General features: G+C 34.4%; 1 protein-coding gene across 1 annotated transcript; it reads left to right on the forward strand.

The window, feature by feature from the left end:
- The first annotated feature begins 5,169 nt into the window (after positions 1-5,169).
- LOC108340631 (uncharacterized) lies at positions 5,170-6,642 on the forward strand. Its single transcript, XM_017578130.2, has 3 exons — positions 5,170-5,549; positions 5,631-5,693; positions 6,378-6,642. The coding sequence occupies exons 1-3, from the start codon at positions 5,460-5,462 to the stop codon at positions 6,540-6,542; spliced, it is 318 nt and encodes a 105-aa protein (XP_017433619.1). The 5' UTR covers positions 5,170-5,459; the 3' UTR covers positions 6,543-6,642.
- Positions 6,643-9,981: the final 3,339 nt, after the last annotated feature.

The following is a 9,981-nucleotide window of genomic DNA, read 5'->3' on the forward strand; positions in this document are numbered from 1 at the left end:
AACAATTCTAAGCCACACATCCAGGCACCGCAATCATTGACCCCCCCGAGTTGGTGAGTCGCCTCCACGACCGAGTTTCAATGCTTGAAGCAGTCGCCCACTTGCAAATTTTCCTCCAAAATGACACTGTTGGGGTTCCCAACCAAGTGATCGTGGACGAACCAAAAGCAGGTCCGAGTACAAGCTCTCAGAAAAGAGTTTGAACATATGGAGATGGATGAAAAGGAGAGAGTTGCCGAGTTTATAGCTCGAGTGCAGAAGATGGCCAACCAACTCGGAATGAATGAAGAAGATGTTCTTTCTAACTAGGTTGCGGTAAAGATCTTGAGAGAGATCTCACAGATGATTTTGAAAGTATCATGGTCACTATTGAAGAGAGAAAGGATTTGTCAACTCTCACCATGGAGGAGTTAGCGAGGTCATTAAAAGCCCAAGAATTGAGGAAGAAAAAGAAAAGAGGGAACCCGACGATCAAACACTACAAGTACAGTTTGACTCGAATAAAACTCGAATTACTCAGAGCTGAGGTCCTGGCAGAAGAGGGCAAGGAGGCCGAGGATGAGGTGGACGTGGCCGAAGTAATTTTGAGAATGATAATGAAGAACAAACCAGTCAACAAAATTGGCATGATCGAGGACAAGGGAAAGTTCGAGGAGATCGGTTAGGAGTGGAGTGTTTTAAGTGTGGAAAGTATGGATACTATGCAAATGAGTGCAGATAAAAAAAGTGCTACAATGGTAAGTTCGGTCACATTGCTAAATTTTGTCGAGTTGAGAAGAAAAGTGAGAGAAACCTTCTTACATAAGAAGGAGATGAAGAAAAATGTGAAATCTTGTTGATGGCAAAGAGCTCGGATGCAATGGACACGGAGAGCCCGATCCCAACAATGGATGAAGTGATCTCGGTAAAGGATGCAACAATTGTGGAGAAGGAAAACCTGGAGAAAGAACTCAAACAAAAAAATGAAGAGATTCAGCAAATAGGGAGGCTTCTAGATGAAGCTAATGAAATTATGAATAAACAGAGGGTTGAGCTTGAGGAGCTGAAGAATGCGGCTCTTGAAAAGGAAGAGAAAGTATCTAGTGTTCTTGAACCAGACGAAGAGGATTATGAAGATATTGAAAAGAACCCGATGAAGATGTCAACCAAGATTGTTGAGAAATCACTTAAGGTCAAAAACGAGTTGGCCAAGGTTATTGAGAATTAGCCATAACAAAGTCAGTCAAAGCATTAAAAAGGTCAACCGAGGTAAAAGACAGGAGGGCCATAAGGAAAAAGAAGAAATCAAATCTGATTGAAAGAAGCAAGTCCGGTGTAGGATGATGCACATGGAAAACCGAATGAAGAAAGGAAGAATTTAAGTTCATGGGGGAGTTTGTTGGGATAAACTTAAATTTGAGTGTTTTATTAATAACTTTATTTAAATCTTATTTTATTAGTTTTGGATCTAGTAATATTTAGTTTGATTTTGATAGAGATAAAATAGGAATAGGTAGTTATAATTTTCGGTTTATCTAGGTAAAATATTATTTTATGATAAATTAAGCAGATTTTATTTTTAAGATAGTTGATATTTTATTTTCAGATTTTATTTTTATTCCCGTTATATTGTAAGTGTCACGGTTATTTAAAGCGCTCCAATTATCAATGAATAACATACTCAATTTTAGAAAAATATTTGAGTGTGTGTATCGTGCGATTTTCTTAACAAATCTTCGTATATCAGTGAGTGATGGTAAAAGTATGTAAAATCCATGAACAGGATATATTTCTCAAATCAATCTTATATTTTTCTCTTGAATAGTAAAATCTGGTTATTCGAACACAACATAAATATTTTCGCATGGTATAATATATATACAAGATATTAAGTAAAGAATATTAAAAATACAAGTCATCTTTTATAATAGCCTCCTCTAAGTAGTTATGGACTTTAATATAAATTTTAACACAATTATTTAGTCTTTAATGGAGAAAGTAAAATTAAAAAAAAAATTGAATACCTTATTAACATCTTGGCTTGTTTTAATTTGTTGCCCATCTCATAAGTTCTTTCAAACATTATGTCATAAACTACAACCTAAACGTTAACACTTTTGTCTTAAATGAAGCAAGTTGATGATGAAAAGAAACCATTATGATATTCGGTTTAAAAAAAATATTGACGTCACATTCAAGAAAGATAAGAATGTAAGTAATAAGTCATGTACTCGATCGCCACATGTTATCATGATAAAATCGATGTTGAGTTCTTATAACTTAGAAAGCCAAAAGGTTCTCACAAAGAGAAAACTTAATTTCTTATAAATTGATATATATCAAATTGCGTTACAAGTGTATCCTTTTATAAAATGAATTAAATAAAACTCTTTATATTCTATAATAAATCTTAATAATTAATATTTAATACCAATTAATGTTTATTTAGTCATCATTATATGAATGATTATTTATCAATTAAAAGATGAAAATTACAAGAAAACTCAAAAGACCCTTCAAAAACATATCATTCCCCCTTTAAAGTCATTCATCCTTGAATTTCTATCAGTTTTCAGAATCTTTAACACTCATTAACTTTGTTGTCCCTCTTTAATGTCATCTCCTTATAGACCCAATCAATCATGGGTGTATAGACCTCATCGTCATTGGGTCTAACATGACAATAATATAAGAGCAAAAGCTTTAATGAAAAATTATTAAAATAAAAATTTGATACGTAAAGTCAAGTTAAAGGAATAATCAAAGGGAGAGGTTGCCATGTTGAAAAAGTAATATATCCAGCTAATTGCTTTGTCTGTACAAAATTAACATCTCCAAATTGCTCATATAAGTGGACAAGTGCAGCAACTTTAAAACATAAATGTCATATGGTTGCATGTCTTTGAAGAACATCAAGTATGATACACAGAAGAATGTGATGCTCTTATACTAAAAATTATGTATCTAATAAGATAGAGCAAGTAGGTCCTCGCGTCATACTTCAACTAATTGCTTTGTCTCTGCAAAGTTAACATCTCCAAGCTGCTCATATAAGTGGGTGATACGTTGTTGTTGAAGCTATTAAACTAATACTACTTTTCAAGACAACTTTAGTATTGTCAAGTTAGTAGTCAAGAAAGTAGACAGGGTTAAAGTAACCCTGAGCGTCTCCTAACGAATACAGAATTGTTTTTCAATATTTGACTCTTATAAATGCTATGCAATGCTCAAGAATAAAAGTGAGAAACTATGCTAATGGAATTAATGTTTGTAGAATGTTTGAAGAACAAAGGGAACTTGTGAACTTGGTGCTTGTAGGAGGAAATGCTCTTTCTTGGTGTGTTTAAGTGGTGGAGTATACCTATAAAGCATAGTCAAGATGTTCATTCTTTTGTGCATCAAAAAGAGGTGTCTTTCATCTCTTATTGCTGAGAGAGGTGGTTTATGATCTCAATCCTTATTTCTATATTGTAATGTTATTGATTTCTAGTGAAAAAGGTTAATCACTCTTTATAGTGATTAACGACTAGACGTAGAATCTGTTGATTCAAACTAGGATAAATTTTTTTTTGTGATTTTCTTTAACTTTATAGCTCTTGCGTATAAACTGTTTGATAAGTTGTAAAAGAAAATCATAATTTTTAAAAGAATCAATTCACCCATCATTTCTTGGTTATTGACCATTTGTCTAAAACATTCCACTACGCGATACCAATATCAATACCAATCTCCTAGCCTTAACTTAAGTTGATGTTTCCTTCATGAATCTCCATTTAGTTCCCAAAACGGATTCCATCATGCTTGAAGGTTAAAGGTGACGTGTGAGAAAAGTTGTGGTAAGGATGTGGTGTAAGGGATAAGGGAAAGAAAGAAGAACTATTTGTATGAGTGGTGTGGCATTAGGGTTAAAAGAAAGTGTGAGTGAATGAAAATGAGTAAGTGGAATTAGGGATGACAACGGGTCTGATCGACACGGATAGTACCTATCCGCAACCCGACTCAAAAATGAAAATTCTACCCGCAACCCGACCTGTTATTCGCACTAATATCTATTTCTAAAATATCCGCAGATATTTTAAAACCACCATATACTTGTATATACCTGCAAATATTAAAAAAAATATTTTATACACTTTTAAAATAAAATTAAAATATAATCACAGAAAAATATAAAAAGTTTAATATAAATAAAATAAAATATAAACTAAAATTTAATTTTAATTAAATTTAATCTAAAAAATATAAATTAGTTTTATTTTAAATTTAATTTAATTAAATAAAATATAAATTAAATTATTATTTTTATTTTTTTCGAATAACGGGTATCCACGGATCGGGTAGTATAATACGTGCACCCAACCCGTTAGATATTAAAATATTCGTTATCCACAACTTGAATATAGTAAATATCTTTAGATATGAACTATCCATCGCAGAGTTTATCTGCAAACGCGGACTTGGATTTCTTTGCTGAAGTTAATATAACGAGAGAGAAACTTGTTTTTGCCATCCTAGATGGAGTTAATATAGTGAGAGAGAAACTTTTTTTTATTCTAGTAAAATGGTTAGTTCAGGAATTTAGAAAAATTTTGAGATGCAAAAAAAGATATTGGAGGTGCAGGAAGAATTTATTTTTTGTATCCTTGTTGGGCTCATGACTCGGGCCTTGATCCAATTTGGATCCTGTTATATTAAAGCCTTTTTACATAATTTACATTTTGAATAAAGTAGCGCAAACCTTTGATAAGGCGAAAAGTTGGTAAGAGAAAACGGTGGAAAAGAAAAAGAAGAAAGAGAAGGAAAGAGAAAGTTTGAGAGGAACAGGAAAGCGAGTGACAGAATAATTGACCCAACGAGAATAGAATATTATTATTAATGAATCCAGCAAAGGAAGTCCAGGGAGTCACGTGCATGCAGCATCGTAGGCCTGAATTTGGGCCCAACAAATCTTACGTCTCCATCGACGACGATTCACAGCATCGCATGCGTACACGTTTATCACCATTGGTCAAGCGACGTGGCCCAAACACAAGGCCGTAACCGTCCACCGATTCTTCCAGTGTCGACCCTCATCAAACACGTAACTGCACAAACAAAAAATATCAAACATATTCTCACGCTATTTTCTTCTGCTTTCCACTTTTAGAATCCATACAAAACACGTTCGCATGACCTAGGTGTTTCCATTTTCTCTATTCGTACAACGTCATTTCGGAGTGCCATCTGTATCATCACCCACGAATCCACCCTGCCACGTGCACCCCACCTTCTCCCCTGCCACGTTGTTGCGTGCCGTCACAGTAGACCGCCATCAATGCCTCTCTTCCTCCACTATATAATACACCCACCTCAACGTCCTTAGTTGTTTCCATACTAACACCTACACCACCATTAAGAAAGTAACAAGCTTTTCTCATTTAACGATCGGGTTTGCATTTGGGTATCATTACTATAATATATCAGAGAAAAAGAACAAGAAAATGGAGGCCCCCATATTACCCCTTGGAAGGACTTCGTCAATCGAAAGGGAGCCCAGAACTCTCAATATCCACCAAATTCAATCGGCCAGGGTAAGTCATCGTTCGTTTCTTTTATTTTGTTCTTTATCACGTCATCAACATGGGATTTAATATTGTTGTGGATTTCAACAGGAATTGGCAGCATATATATTGAACACAAAGACCATAGAAGAAGCTTCCAGAATTTTCACGGAGGTAAATATATCCATTCTGCTCCTTTATCTATTTTCTACACCTGTTGAAAACATGTTTAGTAATATGTTTTAAAGACATGCATGCATGACACCTTGGGATCTTGTTTCCGTGTGTGAATTTTTCTTTTAATGGTATTATGCTTGCATGAACATTTACGGCTCTTGGCATGCAATGAAACGTCCGTGCGTTAGTGTATAGTTTTTGTAAGGCAATTGCAAGTTGAAGGGATTGGGGAAACGCTAGCTAAAGTAGACAAATCACATTAAAAATAAAAAATTACAGGAAATATTACTAATTAATGCTATATATATACAGTTTTATTGTGATTCTTAATGCATTTAATACTTTCATTTTTATAAATAATTTTAAAATTTACAAAATTGGTTGGAGTTACTTGTACAAAACTACTAGCTATTGTCTTTAAACTTTCAGTTAAGAGCTTAAACAAAAATGTATTGCGTATTAGTGATGATAATCGTTTGTCGACCCACAACCCTCTTTTAGATCAAAGGTGGTGTCCAACTAGGTTTAACTCGTGTGTTTCATTTTTACTGAATCTCACTAAATTTTTCCTCATCATCTTCTGAAACATTAAAATTTGCATTACTGAGATGATAAGTTCTTATGTAAGATAAACTTCTCTGCAATACATAATTGTTAAGAATTTTAGTTAAATACTGTCAGGGGTTGCAACCAGTGGTGAGTGGCGCCTGCTGCTTAGGATCCGGCACAACAATGGACATAGACATAGATTTGGGTGAAGAACTGGAACTGATGAATTCCAAAGACGCAACAACACAAGTAGCCCCAGAAGCAGCATTCAGGGACATAGCATCAGCACCTTTCTAGAACAATAATTCAACATGTGTTGCATATTAATATTTTTGTGCAATAATTGTAGAATATTGTACATATCCTGAGTTGAAGTTTTGGGTTCCCAACAATTTCATTTGATTCCTTATTCCTTTCCATTGGATGCTTTTCCAATTTGTTGGGTTGTTTAACTGCCACATTTTGGTTGTTTAAGTACACGATAAGGCGTTGTAAAATAATTGGAACTCGATTATATATATTCAAAATCATGGGCGGTTGTTCAGGTGGAGCAATTCAGTTTGTTGTCTCTTCATCAATTTGATTAGTTAACTTTCAAAAACCAAAAGCTATATCATATAATATTGTAATGCAATTCGGTATCGTTAGTGGAGAACCTCGTACTGTGTCCGACAAAGATTGGAAGGAAGTAAGACAGATTAATTAATTAACAAATTGAGATGATATATATAGAATAAGGGCTCCTGCACAACACACCGTTGGTAAGAGATCCACTTGAAAATAGTAATAAAAAAGGTATTTTAGCCTACCTTTACCTAATTATGTCTTTTTCGACATAAATACAGCAAATAGAAGTACAAATAAGTGGATAAAAAAAAATTTACGATAATTTTGAGTAAAATGATAATCATCTATGTTAAAATATTTTCTTAATTTATACATCATTCACATTAATTATATATCATAGACAAACTTTCATCTAATTTTTTTTTCAAACATACCCAAACATTCATCTAAATTTTTTTCAAACCACATTATTTTTTATTTAATTTAAACAATTTGCAAATAACACGTGGTCTGTTGTCTTGTGAAAAATAGGCTGCTTTTTCAACAATATTACTTGTTTTGTTTAGTGGAAAATAGGATGATGCGAGGATTTTCTTCCAGCAATCCCACAATTTCTTCTCCTACATCAAATACAAGAAATTACAATGCGACTTTGTCATCTTATAAGCCATTTAAAATTATATTCTGGAATACATAATACTTTTTAAGATTACACAATTCATAACTATACAAATTTAAATTATATCTTGAATTATATAATTATATTATTCGAATTTTTTTTACAGATTGTCAGATTACGTAATACTATTTTAAATTAGGAAATCATATTTCAAATTATTTAACCTAAACGTTTATTCGATTTTTTTTATAATAAAAACATATTGACATGTTATGGGAGTGAGAAAAGAAAGTATGGCGTGATGGAAGAAAAACCAAGTATTTCTGGTATAAACATTGTGCCGATGGACGAATCTTGAAGACTGAGCGGACTTTGATGACCGGACGGACCTAAGCTTTCCATGTTGTATTCGAAGGTCGGACGGCTAGTGAAGATCACGAATTGAAGGAAGACCGGACGTTGCTCCAAGCTCTCCAAATTGTGGAAGACCGAACGGGTTCTCTCCTCTCCTCGTTCTCCAGTTGTAGTATTTGTTCTCCCTCCTCGTTTTCCAAGCCGGGCGGACGGGCACCTGTCAAAGGTACTCTGACGCTCAAGTCAGTAAAATGACCGAATAGTTATTACCGCAAGTAGAGCATGTGTTATGCAACCTGACCAGAAATCATACCTGGAACCTTTATTTATAGTAGTTGTAATGGGCTTTTACCTTTTGTGGACCTGATAATGGCTCAATCATACCTTAATCTTCATTAGGGGCTTTAATGAGCGATTACTGTTTGTAAGCTAACCATGTGGCCGGCCTAGTGGTTGGTTGGCCAGAACGGTCGGTCAGGGTTGTAAGCTCGATGGTCGGCCTAAGAAGAATCATTCAGCTTGGGATAAGCCATTTGGTCTGGATGGTTGGTCAACCTTAGGAGACCGTTCAGTCTGGATGCTTGGTCATCCTCTGGAGGCCGTTCGGTCTTGATGCTCGGTCATCCTCTGGAGGCTGTTCGGTCGAAAATGGTTGGTCGTCCTCGGGAGACCGTACGGTACACCAAATGTTTGTTTTTATAGTTTTTTATATCTTTGAAATCAAAGTTAGACCCCGCATATTTATTTTAAAAAAATAAATTACTTCAAAGAAAAGGAGACTATTGAAAAGCTAATCTAAGTAACATATTTTATACTCCCAATATTTCTGGAAAAGAAATTACAAAAACATTGAATGAGACTATAAAACGGAAAAGAGCAAAAAAAACATTACGATTTTTGCCATTTACATTACTCATCCAGAAATTTTAGCATGATATTGCTTCCAACTAATAGGATAGTGGCTCGACAACGAGCGTAAACTTAATTCAACTCTACAAAACTGGATTGTAAGATAATATTTACACTCTATTTATATATTATAAATTAATCTTATTTTAAGTCCACGTTGATATAACCATCACTTCTCATTTTGCGTAAGCGCATGTTGATCCCAAATCTTCCATTTCCAAATACCCTTTTCAATTTTAAGCGTAATCAAACTTTTCTAAAGTGGTTATAGTGTTACTTTCTAAGAACATATTTATGGTTAATGTAAAATAACATTTTTTGGATAGTTTTTTTATTATAATTAGAAAAAGATCCCAAAGTTGTTTGGTTTTGTATCAAAAAAACAAATATTCTGATTGTTCCTCTGATTGGGATTGTTAGGTGGCCTGTTTTTATTTTTTAGGTATTTATAGTTGACAATGGCTTCCTTCACTCCCATCATTTTTCTTCCTGTTGCCGCCCATCAAACATGCCAAATACCAGTTCTCTTCTTCTACTTTAATCCTAACGATCTCCTCTTAACATTTTTTAACTTTTTGACCCTAACAATTTACACTGCAGATACAATGTGTGCAGAGAGCATCTTGAGGGAAATTTCGAAGAGGAGGAGCACGCTTCTTGGAAGTGAGGCGATCCAGCAGCGGTGAATTTCCGCACTTCACCGGCGAATACAAGTACGTACGTTCTTCCTGAATGGGTTTAGGGCAAATGCAGCGGTGGGGTGGCTAGAGTACTTGAACTGGTGGGAGACATATCCCGAAAGAGAAATCTGTGAGGGTGTTCTGGAAAAATCTTTCCAAAAAATTAACAGAATTTGTTTTCCGAATGCTTACCGGAAAGTTTTTTTTGAAATACCTTCCCGGATTTCTCTTTCCGGAGACGTTTTCCAGATTTCTTTTTTGTGGGAGAGTTTTCGATTGCTATTTTTTTTTGTCATGTGTATTGGACTGTGTAATATTAATTTTGTTCATGAATATCGATTTTTGTACTGTATTCATTGTTGTATAACGTTATTTTTGTTGGTGTATATTGAGATAAAGATGGCAAAAACTAGACGAGGGTTTCAAAGTGATTGTGCGACCAACTACGTCAGTTAGACGAAGAGGACGGAGTGGTGCGATTAATGTTAAAGTTCAAACAACATAAAAGAAATTTATCCATAAAGTAAAAGTTTATTTACATATATTTAACATCTTGATCATATCATTGATTTCATCATCCTTGTACCAACCCCACCTCAATTTATGC

The sequence above is a fragment of the Vigna angularis genome, chromosome 1 (genome assembly GCF_016808095.1).
Source record: "Vigna angularis cultivar LongXiaoDou No.4 chromosome 1, ASM1680809v1, whole genome shotgun sequence".
NCBI lineage: Eukaryota > Viridiplantae > Streptophyta > Magnoliopsida > Fabales > Fabaceae > Vigna > Vigna angularis.